The following is a 22632-nucleotide window of genomic DNA, read 5'->3' on the forward strand; positions in this document are numbered from 1 at the left end:
TAGCGGCCAAGAAATCATCCAAGTTATTTAACCGTGGGTCACGAGACTCAATGATCGGATTCGCCCAGGCGAACGCTCGTGCGGTCAGCAGCATTATTACACACAAAACTTTGGATCTATCATTAGGAAAATGGTCAGCATGAACATCAAAATATAGCATACATTGATTCACAAAGCCACGAAATTTGTCGCGATCACCATTAAATCTGAATGAGGGCAACTTAGGTGGGCTAGCTGGTGGCGGTTGCCCAGAGGGAAAAGTCGCTTGTGCAGCTATTTGCGTGCTTATGTCCTGAAAAGCCCGTCCATACTGGGACTCTATGCCAGCAAGTTTGTTTTCCTGGGCTGCCATGCGGGTGCTTAAGTCCTGCAAAGTCTGTCCAAACACTTGGTGATTGTGTTCAAAGCTTCCAAACTTCTTTTGCAGACCTTCCACATCTTTCTGCAGTGATCTAATTATGGAAAACACCTGCTCTAGTCTGCTTCCTGCAGTCATTGTTCCAGCAGTCTCCTTTTTTTTTTTTTTTAGGCTAGAGTATCCTGTAATAATTATAGGGGATAACTCAGGAGACTCTTTGAGTGGAACAAGACAACTACAGGACACAGTTTTATAAGTGGTAAAGTCTAAATTATCACACGGTGATTCAAACAGGTGCAGAGAGAAACTCAAGTCCACAACACTTGGAGTAAATATTAAATGCAGCTTAGCAGTCTATAGGAAACTTCAGAGGAAAAGGCAATCACACAGAAAGTCTATGAAGCGCAATTATTCTTGAGGATAGTTGACATGAATAAGTCCTTGCTTAGTCCAAAACACAGATAGATATGCGTATAAGGCAGTTCAAATAATATCTTAGCTCAACCAGGGAGGCCTGGGTAATAGTCTCAGGTTCTTGCAGAGCAGCAACAGCTTACATGTCCAGCAAATGCAGATGGAAGTAAACACGAGCAGCAGATGAAGGAGGATTACTGGAACTGGTGTATGCAGCAGGAACTCAGAGCAGAGTAGCAGGATAACCCCACAAGTTCACAGGAGCAGGTTTATAGCCAGGGAGTAACCAGAGGTCAGGAGCTGGATGCAAGGCAGAATACTCTAGCACAGACTGAAGGCTGGGGTGGAGTTTTATAGCAGGAAGACACAGTGCACATGAGACCAAAGACGCCATCTTGGAAAAGGGCAAAAGGTATATGCGCAAAAGGTAATAAAAAATCTTCAGAGTCCTGACACTCAGCAAGCTTTAGTTTTTTTCTATTTTTTCAATATCATAGTTTTTTTGTTTTAAATCATTGTTTATCATTTGCTTTTTTGTATTTAACATGAGTGCCCTATAAAAAAAACTTTCATGGGTGCCAATAATGATGAGCAGGACTGTATAACCTGTCAGTGCTGTAGACACAAGTTAGTTAAATCATGCACTGTGCATGATGTAACTAACTTGCTAGAGCCTGGTGACAACATCCGGTCACCATGGCGACATGGGGGGCACCGATGGTTGGGGAGAAGGGGTTCTCTCCCTCTTTCTGCCTTCTAAATGCTATGATTGATATTAATCACAGCATTTAGAGAGTTAAAGTACCGGGAGCAGTGCGGGCACCACTTCCAGCAGTGAGTGACTGGTGTCAGCAGAATCACTGCGATCACGCTCACAGCTCCTGTGAGCTCAAAGTCGCCTGGCCATATCCATATGCTCAAGGTCGGTAAATACTTACTGACCTAGATGTATGGATACATCCATGGTTGTAAAGGGGTTAAAAATATGGAAAATAATAAAATAAAGTTCAAATAATCCTCCCTTTGCTCCATTAAAAATAAAACAATAAAAAAAAAACATATTTGTAAAATTCAGATTTATCAAAATCAAAATATAAAATAAATTAATCCAATCGGTAAACTCCATAACAAGAAAAAAAAGTCAAAACCCCATTATTACGTTTTTTTTGTCTGCCGCAACATTGCAATAAAATGCAATAACAGGCAATCAAAAGATTGTATATTCCCCAAAATGGTATCAATAAAAATAGCAGCTCAGGGGCAAAAATTAATCTGTCACCCAGCCCCAGATCCCGAAAAATGAAAATACGGGTCTTGGAATATGACAACACAAGCAAAAACATTTTTCTTACAACTTTTCAAACTTTCTTCACCTTTTAAATAAAAAACTATACATGTTTGGTATCTACAGGGTGGGCCATGTATATGGATACCCCAAAAAAATGGGAATGGTTGGTGAGTGACATCAACTGGTGATATCGATCTGGGTCAACCTAAATAAAATGGGAATGGTTGGTGACATCAACTGGTGATATCGATCTGGGTCAACCTAAATAAAATGGTAATGGTTGGTGACATCACCTCGTGATATCGATCTGGGTCATCCTCGTTGAGATGCTGCAGCAGCTAGATTTTGTAAGGGTGCCATTTGTGAGTAGCTAATATCCGCCGAAGTGATGTTCGACTGATGCCAGATTTTCGCGTTGAATTTGCAGACCGGGCAAAACAAAAATTGGAACAGGACCCTCAGTTTACACAGAACATTATGTTCAGTGATGAGACAAACTTTTTTGGGTGGGCTATTTATATGGATACACCTAAATAACATGGGAATAGCAACAGTTTTCTTGCGTAGAGTGTCTTGCATTGAAATCTGCTGCAATGACCCTGGTACTGCGTTCACCAGACATCAACACAATTTCTATCCACTCCTCAAGTGTTAACCTCTGCGACATGTTAATGGCTGTAAACAAAGAGAAACTTGCAAATAACTAATGAAAGAATAAAGTTACGTTAAAACCAAGCATACCATTGTTTTTCTTGTGAAATTCTCAATACGTTTGATGTGTCACATGACCCTCTTCCCATTGGAAAAAATAAAGTTGGATCCAAAATGGCAGACTTCAAAATGGCCGCCATGGTCACCACCCATCTTGAAAAGTTTTCCCCCTCCCATATACTAATGTGCCACAAGCAGGAAATTGATATCACCAATCATTCCCCTTTTATTTAGGTGTATCCATATACATGGCCCACCCTGTACATACTCATACTGACCTAGAGAATCATATTGCCTGGTCAATTTTACCATATAGTGAACATGTAAATAAAAAAAACTCAAACAACAATTTTGTAATTGCACTTTTTTTGTAATTTCAACTTACTTGAAATTTCTTTCCTTCTTTGCTGTGCATCACATGATAAAATGGAGGGTGTCATTCAGAAGTACAACTTGTCCCTCAGAAAGCAAGCCCTCATTCAGCTATGGGGATGGAAAAAGAAAAAGTTATGGCTTTTGGAATAAGAGGAGGAAAAAATGAAAGCGCAAAAACGGAAAATCGCTAGGTCATGAAGGGGATAATAAACTATCTTACTTCCAAGAGACTTTTGTAGACTTTTGTTTATTTTTGGTTTGGCTAATATTGATGTAGGTGTGACTATGGTACTGTATTATTTATTGTTTGGCTACTAGAATTACCTGTGTTTTGTATGGGGTATTATGTTGGCTTAAAAGTGGTATTTGTTAGTTTTTCTCTGATGAGGCCCCAATACCAACATGTATTATTTGATGAAGCCTACGCAGATAAGTCTTAACCCCTTTGTGACCAAGCCAATTTTGATTTTAATGACCAAGCCAAATTTTACACAATTCTTACCACTGTCACTTTATGTGGTAATAACTAGAGATGGGCGGACACCTGGATGTTCGGTGGGTTCAGCTGAACAGTTAAAAAAAATTGGGGTTCGGGGACCAGAATATTACCCAGACCCCATTCACTTGAATAAGGGGCCCGAACACGCAGTGTTTGCCACGCTGTTATGTGCATGACAGCACAGCAAACACTGCTTCTGATTGCCGGTAAAATCATTACTGCCAAACAGACAGCCACGGTTCCCACACTGCCAAAAGACAGCATGAGCCTGCAGCTGTGATCGGAGGTATAAAGTTTACCTCCAGTCACTGGTGTCGGCTGATGGGACTACTGCTCCCATCAGCCGATGCCTGCTGCCGTTAATAACAATGAGAGCAGGAGTGGCTAATGGGAGTATTCATCAGCTGGCTCCTGCGTTGTAAATAAATAATTTTAAAAAATGGCGTGGGTTCTCCTGTGTTTTTGATAACCAGTCAGCAGGGCCATATTTGCCACTAGGCACGTGAGGGCATGTGCCTAGGGCGGCAGGATGTGGGGGGGGGCACCTGAGCAACGTTTCTTTTTTTTATTAAGTCTGGGGCAAAGGCCAAACCCAACCAACATCCCCCCCTCACTCCCCCCCTCCTTGAAGACGACATACCCTCCTGGCAGTCAGGCAAAACTGACAGCTGGGGGCTGCAACTCTCAGCTGTCATTTTCAGCAAGGCTGGTTATCAAGAATAGAGGCGCTGAGGAATAAAGCCCCTTACCTGCCCCCCGTTAAAAGGCGTATTGGTCGTCGTTAAGGGGTTAAGAAGACAGGTTATGGACATTGCTGACAAAAGGTGTTATTTTCATAACTCAAAAGACTATTTCTATTATGGATAGATGTTGAAATAAGACATTCCAAAAATCATGCCCTAGTAGTTTCTGACTTTTGTTTTTATTTTCTTAGACACGGAAATTATTCAAGAAACCCAAGATGGAAATTTGATTAATCAAAATTTGGAAACAAAAAAGACCACCATACTGCTGAGTAACATCACCTATGTGAGTATATTGGTAACTCGGCTACAATGTAAAAAAATCCAAACACTAGACCAAAAACTGAGTCCACAACTAATTACTAAGGGGCGTTATTATTCTAGCAGTAAGAAGTACGGTGTACCTCCTTATAAATGTAATGGAGATACCTGTATACAACAGATACATATAGAGATGGTTTTCTTTATTCATAATATACTTAGGGGAAGATTTATCATGTGTAGCATTAATTAAAGCTGTTAGGGAAAGATTTATCATGTGTAGCATTAATTAAAGCTGTTACACAATGTTACATGAATGTGGCATATCTTTAAATATAACTGTATAAGTTGTTTGTATAACAAAATGGCACCAATGAAATCTACAGCTTGCCGCGCAAAACGATAACTCCATTGAAGGAAAGTTGTAAAACTTATGGCTCTTAGACCCTCGTTGTGCCCCTGTCCCTTCCAAGCTCTGCCCATTTTGGCAAAGCTGAGCGAAACTGCTTTAAAATTTTTTCAACATTTCAGTGCTATTTTTGCCAGAATTCTGCTGTAATCAGTTTGATGATTCAGGACCTTTGTGCAGAACGGTAAGTGGCGTTAGATTGCAGAAATGCTACACATAAAGAGTCAATAAAAGTTTGTTAATAAAATATACAGTAATGGACAAAAGTGTTGTCACCCTTGAAATTGTTCCAGAAAATTAAGTATTTCTCCCAGAAATTTATTGCAATTACATTTTTTGTTATATACTTGTTTATTACCTTTGTGTCTATTGGAACAACACAAATAAACAGAGAGAAAAAGGCAAATTTGACGTAATTTCGCACATAACTCCAAAAATGAGCCGCATAAAATTGTTGGCATCTTTCCAAAAATGTAGGTAAGCAACTTTATTTCAAACATATTATGCTCATTCAAAGTCACCTGTAGTAAGTAATAGGTGTGGGCAATATGAAAGTCACACCTGAAACCAGATAAAAATGGAGAAGTTGAGGAGAAGAGAACCGTCTGAGGAATTGAGAAGCAAAATTGTAGAAAAATATCAACAATATCAAGGTTACAAGTCCATCTCCAGAGATCTTGATATTCCTTTGCACATGGTGTGCAACATAATCAAGGAGTTTTCAACACATGGCGCTGTAGCAAATCTCTCTAGATGTAGACGGCAGTGAAAAATGTATGAAAGGTTACAACACAGGATAGTCCAGATGGTTGATAAGCAGCCCCAATCAAGTTCCAAAGAAATTCAAGCAGTCCTGGAGGCTCAGGGTGCATCAGTGTCAGCGCAAACTATCTGTCGACATTTGAATGAAATTAAGCTCTATAGCGAGAGACCCAGAAGGACCCCACTGTTGACACAGAGACATAAAAAGCTAGACTGCAGTTTGCCAAAATGTACGTGAGTAAGCCAAAATCCTTAAAGAAAGAGTCTTGTGGACAGATGAGACCAAAATAGAGCTTTCTGGTAAAGCACATCATTCTACTGTTTACTGAAAACAGAATAAGGCCTACAAGGAAAAGAACACAGTCAAATATGGTGGAGGTGTGCAAGGTATCATGAAATCTGAAAATTACTAAAGGATTTTGAGTGGCAATGTAGTGTCAGAAAGCTGGGTTTGTGTCCTACGTCATGGGTCTTCCAGCAGGAGAATGACACCATACATCAAGAAGCACCCAAAAATGGATGGCGACAAAGCGCTGGAGAGTTCTGAAGTGACCAGCAATGAGTCCAGATCTAAATCCCATTGAATACCTATGGAGAGATCTTAAAATTGCTGTTAGGAGAAGGCACCCTTCAAATATGAGAGACCTGGAGCAGTTTGCAAAATAAGAGTGGTCCAAAATTCCAGTTGAGAGGTGTAAGAAGCTTGTTGATGGTTATAAGAAGCAATTGATTGCAGTTATTCATTCCAAAGGGTGTGCAGACAAATACTAAGTTAAGGGTACCGACAATTTTGGCCTGCCCATTTTTGAGGTTTTGTGTGAAATTATGTTCAATTTGCCTTGTTTCTTTTTTTTTTCATGTTGTTCCAATACACACAAAGGAAGCAAATGTTTATCCCAAAACATGTGTAATTGAAATAATTTTTGGGAGAAATACTTCATTTTCTGGAACAATTTCAAAGGTGCCAACACTTTCGGCCATGACTGTATGTACCTTAAAAAATTTATCTGACAAACACAACTTATCCTGAAAAATAAACAAGCCCTCATACGGGTACATTGACAAGAAGATTAAAAAAGTTATAGCTCCTGTAATTAAAAAAAAAAAAAGAATAAAGGTTCTTTATAGAGGCGAAAATTGAACGCTATTTAATGCATTGGATGACCCATGTGAATATGTAAGTAAGAAGTCCTAGCTGGGAGAAACTTTCCTACAGTACTACAACTAGATGGTGTTAATTAGTGATGAGCGAATATACTCGTTACTCGAGATTTCTCGAGCACGCTCGGGGGTCCTCCGAGTATTTTTTAGTGCTCGGAGATTTCGTTTTTATTGCCGCAGCTGAATGATTTACATCTGTTAGCCAGCATAAGTACATGTGGGGGGTTGCCTGGTTGCTAGGGAATCCCCACATGTACTTATGCTGTCTAACAGATGAAAATCATTCAGCTGCGGCAAGAAAAACGAAATCTCCGAGCACTAAAAAATACTCGGAGGACCCCCGAGCGTGCTCGAGAAATCTCGAGTAACGAGTATATTTGCTCATCACTAGTGTTAATGCATTACAGTGATCAAAGCTTATGAATGTTTTTCTTGGTGCTAACTTGTTGGTTTTCATCTAAATATGTTCATGTGCATTGAACTACCTATAATTGCGGGGGAATCTGCATAAATAGCATATCATCTCTCGTTACATTTCCTATGAGTAATATTATCATTAATATAGGATGAAATAGGCATCTGTATTAAAAGGGGTTTCCCACTGAATACAATTTATCACTCATTCATAGGACTCCCGAGTCCCCATTCCTCCTCAGCTGCATGACCACAGTGAAGAGAAGCCTGAATGGATCAGTGATCAAGTACGTTCTAGTGATCATGGGGGTCCTGTGGATAAATTATAAAAGTATTTTGTTAGAAACCCCTTTAAGGTAGTTTATTTTTCAATGTCCTTTATATGGGCAATATGGTTCTATTTTCTTATATGTGGGAAATGCTGTAGGCCTTTGTCAGTAAAACACAGTTGAAGTAATTTTAGCAAACTCACTGGTTATTGGTCATAAGTATATTGTACTAATATTAGTATTCTGTTGGTTTTTTTTTTGTAGATGTCTCTGCAGATGACTAGTACAAAGCTATCCCCAGATTTACAGTATTTACTCCTGATTTCAAAAAGCCAAAAGGTAAGAATGCCTTCCAGACAACAGTGCTGTACAAGTATGTACAGGAAAAATATATATCTTTGTACCATGTTAGCCAGTAGATAGAAAAATGTTAAGATTTGAGAGTCTTCAGTGTTTGATGCCTTCTAATGGCTAACTGAAAAGATGGTAACAAATTGCAAGTTTTCGAGACTACTCAGGTCTCTTCATCAGGCATAGAATAGCACAAAATCTGAATTTATGCACAATAGGATACAGGAATAATACTATAGATAAAACAAGTAACGTGAGGCAGAAAGGGAGAAACGATTGTGGATGTAATATTGGAACAGTGTTGTGAATTCTGTTCTCGAACTCCCTCCTGTGGTCATGAATGGTACTTCGGCGAGTTCTGCCCATGGACTCCCTCTGGTGGCTGTGAGTGGAGCTGCTGGTTCTGAGGTTCCTTCCTCAGCTGACCTCGTTTGGTCCTAGGCTGGCTGCTCTATTTATCTCCACTCAGATCGTTACTTGATGCCAGCTGTCAATGTTCTAGTACTGGTTCAGATCTCTCTTGGATCTTTCTGAGGACCTGTCTACTCCAGCAGAAGCTAAGTCCCTGCTAGTTTATTTGCTGATCTTTGTTTTCTTGTCCAGCTTGCTATCATGATATTGCCTTGCTAGCTGGAAGCTCTGGGAGGCAGAGTGGCACCTCCGCACCGTGAGTCGGTGCGGGGGTCTTTTTGCACACTCTGCGTGGCTTTTTGTAGTGTTTTGTGCTGACCGCAAAGATACCTTTTCTATCCTAAGTCTGTTTAGTGAAGTCTGGCCTCCTTTGCTGAAACCTGTTTCATTCTTATGTTTGTGACTTTCATCTTAACTCACAGTCAATATTTGTGGGGGGCAGCCTTTTCCTTTGGGGAAATTTCTCTGAGGCAAGGTAGGCTTTATTTCCTATCTTTAGGGGTAGTTAGCTCTTAGGCTGTGAAGAGGCGTCTAGGCAGAGTTAGGTACGCTCCACGGCTGTTTCTAGTGTGTGTGTGATAGGATTAGGCTTGCGGTCAGCAGAGCTCCCACTTCCCAGAGCTTGTCCTGTGTGATAGTTTAACCATCAGGTCATTCCGGGTGCTCCTAACCACCAGGTCCATAACAGAACAGTTCATAGATAAGGATGTGAAAGTTTTATTGTCCTGTGATTGAGGTCAGGTCCATGGTTGTGAAGCCCCCAAATGGTTTGAGGAGCATGTTTTTAAGATGATGTAGAAAGACATAATTCCATGTGATACATTCATTCTTGCACTGAGTGTGTCAAAGGTTGTCATAACTTTGTACTGCCATATTTTTCTGTCTCTCTGAGATTTTATCAGGGATAAAAAAAAGTTTGGCCACAGGTAGATCTATTTTTTTTTTCTTTTATTGTGTGGTGATGAGAATTCATCATTGTTCTAAGTTTTTGTTCTGTCTCCCCCACATACAGACCCTTAGTTGGACATTTGGTACATATAATTACATTACATTATATATGATGCAGCTGAAAGTGCCTGAAATAGTGTGGCCCTGATGTGAGCTTATTATTATTATTATTATTATTATTATTTATTATTATAGCTCCATTTTTTCCACGGCACTTTACATATGAGGAGGGGTATACATAATGAAAAACAAGTACAGTAATCTTAAACGATACAAATCATGACTGGTACAGGAGGAGAGAGGACCCTGCCCATGAGGGCTCACAATCTACAAGGGATGGGTGAGGATACAGTAGGTGAGGGTAGAGCTGGTCGTGCAGTGGTTTGGTCGATCGTTGATTACTGCAGGTTGTAGGCTTGTCAGAAGAGGTAGGTCTTCAGGTTCTTTTTGAAGGTTTCCATGGTAGGCGAGAGTCTGATATGTTTATATCTATCCATGGTCATTATAAATGGACAGGTTTTATACTTTTTCTGGTTGCAGGGAAAGGTTCCTGTAGCTGTTTGAGAGGAAAGGGAGCTTCTGACAACAATGCTATTTAGATTTGGAGGCTGCCTAAAACACAGAAGTGGGGGGTCTGGAAATATGGATTGTAAAAGGGCATCTTTTTGTAGTAAAGGCTGTAATTTCCATGCAGCTCCCCTTAGCATCTTCAAATTTGGATTGTAGGTGACCACTAGAGGCACCCGATTGCTTTCTTCTTTAGCATTGTAATACAGGAGGTGATTTCATTATATTCTGGTGGCTCTTGCAATCTGGTTTTCATTTGTTTTTGGATGGTAGCCCTCATTCAAAAACGGCTTTCTGAGGCTACCAAGGTGTTTGTCTCTATCGGTAGGGTTGGAATATATCCGATTGTATCTGATGGCTTGGCTACAGATAATAGAATTTTTATGTGTTTTGGATGAATACTATCTCATTTAAAGTATGTTGGCTGTCAATTGGCTTCTGATACAGGGATGTCTCTATTTCATTGTTCTGTAGCTTAATGATAGTGTCCAAAAAGTTTCAGTGACGTCACCGCTGTGATCTGCTTTCACTTTACGGCCGGCAGTCAGTCAGTGCGGGAAGCAGACGGCAAGGGACCTGACGGACACCGGAATGTGAGTATGTACTGTTTGTTATTTTTTACATTTACGACGGTAACCAGGGTAAACATCGGGTTACTAAGCGCGGCCCTGCGCTTAGTAACCCGATGTTTACCCTGGTTACAAGCGAACACATCGTTGGATCGGTGTCACACACACCGATCCAACGATGACAGCGGGAGATCCAGCGACGAAAGAAAGTTCCAAACGATCTGCTACGACGTACGATTCTCAGCAGGGTCCCTGATCGCTGCTGCGTGTCAGACACAGCGATATCGTATGGATATCGCTGGAACGTCACGGATCGTGCCGTCGTAGCGACAAAAGTGCCACTGTGAGACGGTACCCTTAAGTTGATGGAGGGATGAAATTGATAAAAGTGTTCATGTAATATCTTTAGCTGTTGCTCAGTCTCCGTCCAGATGGTTAAAATATCATCAATGTAACGGTAGTAGGCCAGAGGTCTGAAGGGACATGAGGACAAAAAGTTACTTTCAGGGTATGTGCACACGTTCAGGTTTTTTCGTGTTTTTTCACCATAAAAACGCTATAAAAGCTCATTAAAAACGCATACATTATGCATCCTATCATTTAGAATGCATTCTGCATGTTTTGTGCACATGGTGTGTTTTTTTCAGCGAAAAAAACGCATCGCGGTAAAAAAAAGCAGCATGTTCATTAATTTTGCGGATTTTCCATGTTTTTCCCGCAATTCTATGCATTTGGAAAAAAACGCCCAGAAAAACGCATCAAAAACGCGTCAAAAAACGCATGAAAAAACACGAAAAAAACCTCATACTGTTTTCTGGCAGAAATGTCCGGTTTTTGTCCGGAAAATTTCTGCAAGAAATCCTGACGTGTGCACATACCCTCAAGCTTGGCCATGAAAAGATTGGTGTACTGTGGGGCCATTTTACTTCCCATTGTTGTACCAACCTCCTGTAGATATATGTTGTTATCAAATTCAGAGTAATTGTGGATGAGGATGAATTTTGTAAGTTTCACTACACAATCAGCATCAGTTCCTGAACGTTCGATGAAGAATTTGCAGGCATTTGATCCATCCTGTTGTGGGATATTAGAGAGCAAAGATTCCACATCCAAGGTGGCCAAGATAGTTCCTTCTAGTAGAGGATTAATTGCTGCTAGTTTATTCAATAGGTCAGTTGCGTCCTGACTGTAGCTGGGTGTACACTTTGCTAGGAGTTTTAAGATTGAATCTGATCGGTAGTGGTCCGACTCTGCACACCCACGATCAGCTGTTTGAAGAGACTGGTGGGGGTGGGCGTGTCAAGAGGATAGACTAACATTTTAAATGGAAATCCACTTTGAGGCTATGTGCACACGTCAGGATTTCTTGCAGAAATTTTCCTGACAAAAACCGGACATTTCTGCCAGAAAACCGCATGCGTTTTTTTCGCGTTTTTCATGCGTTTTTGACACGTTTTTGACACGGTTTTTTTGCGTTTTTTTCCAAATGCATAGAATTGCGGGAAAAACACGGAAAATATGCAAAATTAATGAACACGCTGCTTTTCTTACCGCGATGCATTTTTTTCGTGGAAAAAAAACGCCCCATGTGCACAAAACATGCAGAATGCATTCTAAATGATAGGATGCATAATGTATGCATTTTTAATGAGTTTTTATAGCTTTTTTTATCTCGAAAAAATGTGAAAAAAACGCGAAAAAACCTGAACGTGTGCACATAGCCTAAAGTGACTGGTATACTAATCTTTCCTATGGGATGGTAAAACTTCAACTGACAAACAAAAGAACAGGTACATTATTAGAACAACAGATATAAAATATTAAAGTGGTTGTCTCAAGATGAGAGACCCTGTCAATATGCTCCAAATAATTTTCTGTAATAGAAGTGCTTTTTACAGCAAAATAGCATACAGAACAATAATGTTATCTATAGTTAAAGGGGTTTCCAGGGTTGGAATGAAAGTCTGCAGTCACTTTATGTGACTGGAGACTTTTATATTCCCACAGTGTTCGGTGCGCACACACTGTGAGGATACAAAAGATTCCAGTCAAAAGTCTCCAGTCAGATTCTCCAAAAAGATTCTCCATTGATCGCGGCGAGAGCAAGCAGTCACGTAACCAAAGGTATGTGATTTGCTTACTTCCTACACCTCTTTCAATGCAAGGGAATAGCAAATCGCATACTTGCTGTCAGGTGGCTGCATACTCTCGCCACCTGCATAGGAGAATCCTGACAGCATATGGTGCGCACACCATAATACTCTTGGACAACTTCTTTAATTCTTGTTTTGCCAACATTGATTATAATAACCATTACATAAAAGAAAACAGGACCTGTCAATTTTGGCCAGATCACCAACAATTAAATGTACATGGGTCCATCACACTGTTCCCAGTGCCAGCCACTGTGGAGGAAAGAAAGATGGGCAATGTAGATTTAAACATATCAGAACCTTTATTCCTTCAGAAATAAACCTCAGCCAGAGACTTTTACTTCAGCTTAAATGGCTTGTCTCATAAACAACATATCACCTATTAAAAGGATGCATGTGTTGCAAAGAACATTGGGCCCAAAGTTCCCTGAATGAATGCTCTACTACCTGTAACTCCTAAAAGCAGTGGTTGCACATGCTCACTATCACTTCATTCACAAAAGAGACTTTGGGACCCCATGATCTCATGAGGGATGAGGGTTTCAGCAGATTGACTCTCAGCAATCTACATTTATCACCTATCCATTGGCTAGTCAATATAGGTTGGCCTTAAAGGATTTGTCTGACCTTAGCTGGCTGCAAGTCTGTAGTTACTCTTTGTAACTGCAGACTTGTATGCTGCGAGGAATGGCAAGTCATGTGACTGCAAATATGTTAGTTGCATTCTTCTTGCCACATTCCAACTAGACATATCTGGCTTTGATCAATACGCTTGCATTGAGAGAGGCTAGCACATCTACTTGGCACAAGACTGCATGTATGCAAGTCACATACTTGTGACCACAAACCCCATCTTCTCCCACACCCCACTCCCGCCACCAGAGAATCCTCACAGCAAGCAGTGTGCGCAATGTGACTGCAGACTTGTAGCCTACGGCCAGACAGCCACTTTAATGTACATTACTTTTGAGTCAGCCGCATCTGCTGGTATCTGTTGGATCAGCTGAGTAATATGTATGGGCCTCCCCACTTTTCTCTCACAGATAATGTCATGGGAGAGAAGGAACACAGGCACTTTGAATTCATGTGTATGGGAAAGTCAGGAGAGATCTTGTCGGTCAAACTTGAGTAGTTTGCAATCAGCTGTCCCCAGTTTAGCAACTCATTTCACAGACTTCCATTAATTATTCTTGTGGTGAGGCATTTTTGCTTGCGTTGTAATGACAATCACCCTTAGCCTGGTTTCTTTGTAGGTTTTTAATAATTCAAGTGAACAGTAGCAAGAAAAATGTTTCACATCCACTGCTTTCCATCGTCTGCCAGACTCCGATTAAATGCATTAGTGGATGGCACAGAAACTTTTATGATTTATGAACCGGTGCTGAATCCGCAAGAAAGCTAATGCTAGAGAAACTGAAGTGTGATATATGAGCTCCCCAGAGCATGGGTGGCAGTGACAGAACAGAGGAGCAGGAAATACTCAGTTTTTAGTTGCTAATCAATTCCAATAACATGTTCTTCTGTGGAGATGATTATGTGAAATTTGTCACTGCTAAGTATGGAACAATTAAAGTGTATCTCAAATCATAAAACTTAATTATACTTAGGAGAGATTGCTTTCTTTTATGCCTTTTATGGATAGTGATAATACAAAGGCATTTTTTAAGTGAGGGGTTGTGAGGTCTTAAAAGCAAATCTGCAGTTACATAGAGTGACTGCAGGCTTGTAGTTTAAGACCAGACAGCCCATTTAAGCCTGTGTCACTTGTCCAATATTCATGGTTGAAATACAGATTTCAATATCTGGACCAACCTCAGGTCTCCTGTACTGTTCTGTACTGGTGGCTTTTGAAGCAATGACTCAAGCAGCAGTCCACTCCTTGTGAATCTCCCCCAAAATTTAGAATGGCCTTTTCTTAACAATCTTTTCAAGGCTGCAGTTATCCCGGTTGCTTGTGCACCCTTTTCTACCACACTTTTTCCTTCCACTCAACTTTCTATTAATATGCTTGGATACAGCACTCTGTGAACAGCCAGCTTCTTTAGCAATGACCTTTTGTGGCTTACCCTCCTTGTGGAGTGTCAATGACTGCTTTCTGGACATTTGTCAAATCGGCAGTCTTCCCCATGATTGTAGAGCTTACTGAAACTGACTAAGGGACCTTTTTAAATGCTTAGGAAGCCTTTGCAGGTGTTTTTTGTTAATTATTCTGATTTACTGGGATAACGACTTTTGGGTTTTTATTGTCTGTAAGCCATAATCATCAACATTAACAGAAATAAACACTTGAAATAGATCACTCTGTTTGTAATGACTCTATATAATATATGAGTTTCACTTTTTGTATTGAAGAACTAAAATAAATTAACTTTTTTTGATGATATTCTAATTTTGTGAAAAGCACCTGTGAGTCTTGGTGGATTATGTTTAACCAACTTCACAGATGACTGAACTCTTGAAGGAATTAGGATTAGAGAGTCTCCAGCAAGCGGATGTGCTTTGACTGAAATGCGATCTTTACATTCAGGCTCTGTCATTATTACTCCATAGCCGAATACTTTGATTAACCCTAGTGATATCACATTGCTTTTTCTTGCCCCATCTATGTCTTCTCTTTCTGACCTCGGGGGGCTTGTTCTTTCAGCCAGGTCTACAAGGTGGTGTAACTGATTGATGGTTGAACAAATACATTCAGGGAGTCCCACTTCACTGATGCTGAACAGTAATTATTACCCCTGGAGACCTTTCCAGTTGTTTTGAGCTATGCTGTTTGTTGCACCACTTCTTAGCTTCACCTACCCCGATCATAAAATTCTCACATGTATAGACTGTGTTGGGGTTGGTGTGTGTTTGTTGGGGGTGCATTTTTTAAAGGCTTTCTAAATCTCTACGATGCACCTTCATATGAACATTATCCAACTTTTATGTTAAATTAGACAATGAATCTAGATTCAACTATGGACAGTAAGTTTGGCAGATTTTACTGAGAGTTTATGAAATGCACTTTCTTCCATGGAGCATTGCCTGCAAGAATCATCTGGACCCTTCAAGAAGATCAAGAACTTCCCCCACATTACAGCCCAGCACAACACATATTCTTGTGTCCATAAAACCTTCACTTGCAGACTGGGTTTTTTTTATTCTTGCACAATTTTTTTAAAGTGTATTGTGAAAATCAATTCATAAAGTAGACATAATAATCTTTAAGCTAGCTTGGTTGCTCCTTCTCTTAGACTGTCTCATAGAATGGTACTCATGTTCTCATCACTACCTGTGGATTATTACTGTTAAGGGCAATAGAATTTTGTTTTTCGCGAAGCTCGGCAGAAGATTCAGTGAGACCCTAATAAAATGTTTCTGCAAGGCAAAACATAAATCTGAATCTTATGGCACCAGGAGATTATTGGGATTTGTTTGGCAGGGTCACCGCACTGGAAAGCAGGTGGTCACCTGGGATTTGTTTCACTGACTAATAAAGTATAAAATGTAATTTATTGTGAATGACACATGAGAACAAGAGAGGGTAGTCAAAAACTGACATAATCTGCAGTCAAACGTCGTTACATATAATGTATAAAATGTCATATTGAAAAATTTACAAGACTTAATTCCAAATAGATATAGATATGTAGATCTAAGTAAATACACACATTCTTCAGCTCTACAGATCCTCCTAATCCTCTCAGTCGGCCGCCTTTATCCTTCCACGGCAATGAGCTTCTGATCGCGCGGAAAGAACACCGCTTCTATATTATGCACATAGATATAAACCACAATACTTTGCCTGACCCTTTGTACTAACCCTTCTTCTCAGCCTTAATTGATAAGGAAGAATTGTTACTTTATAGTTTATGACTTCAACTGACTTTTAATATTTTTATTAATAAAGAAAAATCTGAACAAACAATTCGATGTGATCTTCACACTAATGGGGTTACATTTGTCTCTGCACTGTGAATAGATCATTCTAATTCACAGGATAATAACTATGTTAGAAAAGTCTGTACTAAAGGAAATGTAGCCCAAATGGCTAAAAAGACCTTGACTACTGTCCTAATTTTACTAAAAAAAATGCTCCATTATCCATTTGGGGTTGAAATCCTCATTAAAGAAGCACTCCAATCAAAATTGTTATCATCTTAGTATAATAAGGTCCTCATATTATATGGCACTGTGTACTTACAATTGCTTATTTTACCCATCTACCAAGGTAATTCTTCTCTTTTCCATTAGGTCTATGATATCTTGTGATTAAAAACTGAATGAATCCTTGGAAGCTCTATGTAGAAACAGGAGGTCAATTTTCCCTGCATGAGTCATTACTGCAAAGTCCCTGGCAGGGGGAGGAGCGGAGCAGCTGTGTCAAGAGTGGAAGAGAGGGATGACTCAAGCAGGGAACAGAGATTTCCTGTCTCTACAAAGAGCTTAGAAGGATGCAGCTAGTCCATTTTAATCCATTTTATTATGATAATTGCAATATATTAAGAGAATAAGAATTTTAATGGGAGTGCTATTTAAAAAACCCTGTAATTTATCATCAATATATTATTTTTTTACCTAGTATAAATGCTACTGTTCTTCTGAATCTGGCATTATTTTTTGAGGACCTGTGCCTCTCCGTTCCTGAGATACGTCCCCCTCTTTCCTGTACATAAATATAATCTTTTTAGCCAACAGGGCTTTGTCCTCAAGGAAACTCGTAGAGAAGAGTAGATTTACTAACAAGACTAGCTTTAGATACGAGGAAGAGAGGAAACAAAGAAAAAACACCAGATTCAGTAGAACACCAGCATTTACATCGACTAGAAAATGACATATTCATGGCAAGTGACAAGAACGGCATATATAAGGGATAGATCCTCTATGAAATAATCTTTGAGTTTCTTACTACCTTGCTTCAGATTATGATACCCTGATTTTCTCCAAGAAGCAAAGTCATGGTCCAGCTGCTGATGTGTAGAAATATTCCCTCAGTTGACTCCTGTTCGATTAGAGGGAGTATGTCATGATACCGACCAGGCCACCCGATGGTTGTATACTCTTGTATGGCTGGTTCACCATGGTAATAATAATTTGTTGTGACCTAAGTTAAATTCAGTAAAATACTGGAGGGGTGGACTATATGCTGCAGCATTACAGATCCTCAAATCTGTCCATCTTACAATTTTTGTTGGGTGATAGTTCAATTTCATTGATATTCAGCCCTGAAAAGTTATAAAAAATAAATTGTCTTGTCTATAGCAAAAAATTGTGTGGTTACTCTCATTCTGCCTATTTGGTTTTTTAGAAGTTTACTTTTATTTATCGTCTGAATTTTTATACATTGCAGATTGCAGGAGTATCCTTCATTGCTTCATATAATGTGTACAACATCAGGAGCAGGTAAGATTAAACAGGTATAAGTTTTGGGAAAAGATACAATGAAAAAAAACCATAATTTCATAGTCAATTTGTCTTAAAAATAGAGCAAAATTGATTGAACTTGAGCCGGATTCACTTAATGCGTGCTCATTTGTGTGGGAATTTAGGAAATTTGGGAGCATGCTCACTGATGTCTGAAATATTGCAAAAATATTGGACATGATGTCTGTCTGACCTTACCATTATTGGACATACAAAATGTTAAATTGGTTAAAGGGGTTGTCTAGGCTTGGGACTAAAGTCTGCACTCACTCACACAATGTGACAATTATCCAGCATTCCCAGTGTGAGTGCGCAGTCACATTACCACATGTACGTGATTTGCCTAATTTGGGTCACGTCGTATCATCTAGAGGCATTTGGAGTGACTATAGTAAAAGCAACTTAGGAACTGCAGAGAGAAGATCTGCTTATATGGGAGAACAAGAGAAGACAGACACACAGAGACATGTGATCTGCTGTGATGCAGCAAGAAAGCATAAAGGTCACGGGGGCCATGCCTAGAGTTCAGTCTTTGCCCAGACTTGGATCAAGTCGCAACTGGAGTAAGGCCTGCACTGACTTACAGCCAAAACCCTAGGAGAGTGACTAAAAACACATAGCTATTATTGGTGGATTAGCTCAGGGGAAGTGGAGCGCCCCACCAGGGCAGCGGGGTACTCGGCATCGGGTCCTGACTCTCTTAAAGGGGATGTCACGGCAGCTGCGACCCGGTCCGTGGCCCTGGGCGTCCAATAAAAGGGGAACGGTCTTTAAAAGGGGGATTGTGAATAAGTCTGTCGTGATGCCACCTGTTGTGTTCGGTCAATAGCGAGACCGACGCTGCGTTAAAGGGGTCCTCTGGGGGGGATGTTGTCGCAGCAATGATGGTAACTAGGGTTGAGCGAAACGGGTCGATCATTTTCAAAAGTCGCCGACTTTTGGCTAAGTCGGCGTCTCATGAAACCCGATCCGACCCCTGTGCTTGTCGGCCATGCGGTACGCGACTTTCGCGCCAAAGTCGCGTTTCAATGACGCGAAAAGCGCCATTTCTCAGCCAATGAAGGTGAACGCAGAGTGTGGGCAGCGTGATGACATAGATCCTGGTCCCCACCATCTTAGAGAAGGGCATTGCAGTGATTGGCTTGCTGTCTGCGGCGTCACAGGGGCTATAAAGGGGCGTTCCCGCCGACCGCCATCTTACTGCTGCTGATCTGAGCTTAGGGAGAGGTTGCTGCCGCTTCGTCAGAAGCAGGGAGAGCGTTAGGCAGGGTCCACTAACCACCAAACCGCTTGTGCTGCAGCGATTTCCACTGTCCAACACCACCTTCGGTGTGCAGGGACTGTGGAAGCTATTTTTTTTTTTTTTTCCCCTCAGCGCTGTAGCTCATTGGGCTGCCCTAGAAGGCTCCGTGATAGCTGTATTGCTGTGTGTACGCCACTGTGGAAACCAACTGCTTTTTTCAAAGCACATATCCTCTTGTTCCTTCCTTTCTGCACAGCTATCTTTTTTGTTTGTCCACACTTTTTATTTAATTTGTGCATCAGTCCACTCCTATTGCTGCCTGCCATACCTGGCTTACATTACTGCAGGGAGATAGTAATTGTAGGACAGTTTTTTTTTTTTTTTTTTTTTTTTTTTGTGGGAGATTAAGATTGGCATTTCTGCTACAGTGCCATCCCTGTGTGTGCCATCTCTCACTGAGTGGGCCATAGAAAGCCTATTTATTTTTTCCGTGATTTGTGTTCTAAAATCTACCTCAACACAAAAACACTACATCAATCAGTGGGAGAAAAATATTGGCCTCAGTCAGGGCTTGTGTGCCACTGCTGTGTGTGCTATCTCTCATTCAGTGGGCTATAGCAAGCCTATTTTTTTTTTTTTTTTTTAATATTATTTGGTTTCTAAAGTCTCCCTGAAAAAAAAAAAAAACCTAAAAAAACAGTGGGAGAGTAATATTGCCCTTTCAGCTTGTGTGCCAGTCTTGACTCCTGGGTGTGCCACCTCTCTCCCTCTCATTCAGTGGGCCATAGAAAGCCTATTTATTTTTTTTAAAAAATATTATTGGGTTTCTAAAGTCTCCCTGAAAAAACAAAAAATACATAAAAAAACAGTGGGAGAGTAATATTGCCCTTTCAGCTTGTGTGCCAGTCTTGACTCCTGGGTGTGCCACCTCTCTCCCTTTCATTCAGTGGGCCATAGAAAGCCTATTTATTTTTTCCGTGATTTGTGTTCTAAATTCTACCTCAACACAAAAACACTACATCAATCAGTGGGAGAAAAATATTGGCCTCAGTCAGGGCTTGTGTGCCACTGCTGTGTGTGCTATCTCTCATTCAGTGGGCTATAGCAAGCCTATTTTTTTTTTTTTTTTTTTTTTTTTTAATATTATTTGGTTTCTAAAGTCTCCATGAAAAAAAAAAAAAAACCTAAAAAAACAGTGGGAGAGTAATATTGCCCTTTCAGCTTGTGTGCCAGTCTTGACTCCTGGGTGTGCCACCTCTCTCCCTCTCATTCAGTGGGCCATAGAAAGCCTATTTATTTTTTTTTTTTAATATTATTTGGTTTCTAATTCTCCCTGAAAAAAAAAAAAAAACCTAAAAAAACAGTGGGAGAATAATATTGCCCTTTCAGCTTGTGTGCCAGTCTTGACTCCTGGGTGTGCCACCTCTCTCCCTCTCATTCAGCGGGCCATAGAAAGCCTATTTATTTTTTTTTAAAAATATTATTGGGTTTCTAAAGTCTCCCTGAAAAAACAAAAAATACATAAAAAAACAGTGGGAGAGTAATATTGCCCTTTCAGCTTGTGTGCCAGTCTTGACTCCTGGGTGTGCCACCTCTCTCCCTTTCATTCAGTGGGCCATAGAAAGCCTATTTATTTTTTTTTTTAAATATTATTGGGTTTCTAAAGTCTCCCTGAAAAAAAAAAAAAAACCTAAAAAAACAGTGGGAGAGTAATATTGCCCTTTCAGCTTGTGTGCCAGTCTTGACTCCTGGGTGTGCCACCTCTCTCCCTCTCATTCAGTGGGCCATAGAAAGCCTATTTATTTTTTTTTTAAAATATTATTGGGTTTCTAAAGTCTCCCTGAAAAAAAAAAAAAAAACCTAAAAAAACAGTGGGAGAGTAATATTGCCCTTTCAGCTTGTGTGCCAGTCTTGACTCCTGGGTGTGCCACCTCTCTCCCTCTCATTCAGTGGGCCATAGAAAGCCTATTTATTTTTTTTTTTAAATATTATTGGGTTTCTAAAGTCTCCCTGAAAAAACAAAAAATACATAAAAAAACAGTGGGAGAGTAATATTGCCCTTTCAGCTTGTGTGCCAGTCTTGACTCCTGGGTGTGCCACCTCTCTCCCTTTCATTCAGTGGGCCATAGAAAGCCTATTTATTTTTTCCGTGATTTGTGTTCTAAATTCTACCTCAACACAAAAACACTACATCAATCAGTGGGAGAAAAATATTGGCCTCAGTCAGGGCTTGTGTGCCACTGCTGTGTGTGCTATCTCTCATTCAGTGGGCTATAGCAAGCCTATTTTTTTTTTTTTTTTTTTTTTATATTATTTGGTTTCTAAAGTCTCCCTGAAAAAAAAAAAAAAACCTAAAAAAACAGTGGGAGAGTAATATTGCCCTTTCAGCTTGTGTGCCAGTCTTGACTCCTGGGTGTGCCACCTCTCTCCCTCTCATTCAGTGGGCCATAGAAAGCCTATTTATTTTTTTTTTTAAATATTATTGGGTTTCTAAAGTCTCCCTGAAAAAACAAAAAATACATAAAAAAACAGTGGGAGAGTAATATTGCCCTTTCAGCTTGTGTGCCAGTCTTGACTCCTGGGTGTGCCACCTCTCTCCCTTTCATTCAGTGGGCCATAGAAAGCCTATTTATTTTTTTTTTAAAATATTATTGGGTTTCTAAAGTCTCCCTGAAAAAAAAAAAAAAACCTAAAAAAACAGTGGGAGAGTAATATTGCCCTTTCAGCTTGTGTGCCAGTCTTGACTCCTGGGTGTGCCACCTCTCTCCCTCTCATTCAGTGGGCCATAGAAAGCCTATTTATTTTTTTTTTAAAATATTATTGGGTTTCTAAAGTCTCCCTGAAAAAACAAAAAATACATAAAAAAACAGTGGGAGAGTAATATTGCCCTCTCAGCTTGTGTGCCAGTCTTGACTCCTGGGTGTGCCACCTCTCTCTCTCTAATTGTGGGCCATAGAAAGCCTTTTTTTTTTTTTTTTTTAATATTATTTGGTTTCTAAAGTCTCCCTGAGAAAAAAAAAAAAATAAATTAGGTGGGAGATTAATATTGACATTAGTGCTTGAGTGACAGTCCTGCGTGTGTGTCATCTCTGTGATTTTGTGCCACAGAAAACAGAGTGTGTAACATTGTGCCTGATTTTCCTTGTGGTCTCACCAACCTGTTAAGGGATATTGAAATCATACTGAAGTTATAGCTCACCGTGTAAGTTGTTTGACAGCAACAAATAAAGTTACTTTGGTTAAGATTTTAAAACAATGAGGAAGTCTGGTGCAAGAGGTCGTCGTGGGCGTTCATTGTCAGCTGGTAATGATGGTAGTGGTAG

General features: G+C 40.1%; 1 protein-coding gene across 3 annotated transcripts in view; it reads left to right on the forward strand.

The window, feature by feature from the left end:
- Window positions 1–22632, forward strand: part of LOC143816750 (inactive dipeptidyl peptidase 10-like) — a 503885-nt gene that overhangs the window by 177641 nt on the left and 303612 nt on the right. For all 3 annotated transcript variants that reach the window (XR_013223993.1, XM_077297511.1, XM_077297512.1), the window contains exons 4-6: window positions 4580–4674; window positions 7929–8003; window positions 17993–18045. Coding sequence is in view for 2 of the 3 variants with exons in the window: in XM_077297511.1 (XP_077153626.1) it covers window positions 4580–4674; window positions 7929–8003; window positions 17993–18045 (223 nt within the window). In the remaining variant the exon portion in view is untranslated. The remainder of the gene's footprint in view (window positions 1–4579; window positions 4675–7928; window positions 8004–17992; window positions 18046–22632) is intronic.

Source organism: Ranitomeya variabilis, chromosome 3 (genome assembly GCF_051348905.1).
Source record: "Ranitomeya variabilis isolate aRanVar5 chromosome 3, aRanVar5.hap1, whole genome shotgun sequence".
Classification (NCBI taxonomy): Eukaryota; Metazoa; Chordata; class Amphibia; order Anura; family Dendrobatidae; genus Ranitomeya; species Ranitomeya variabilis.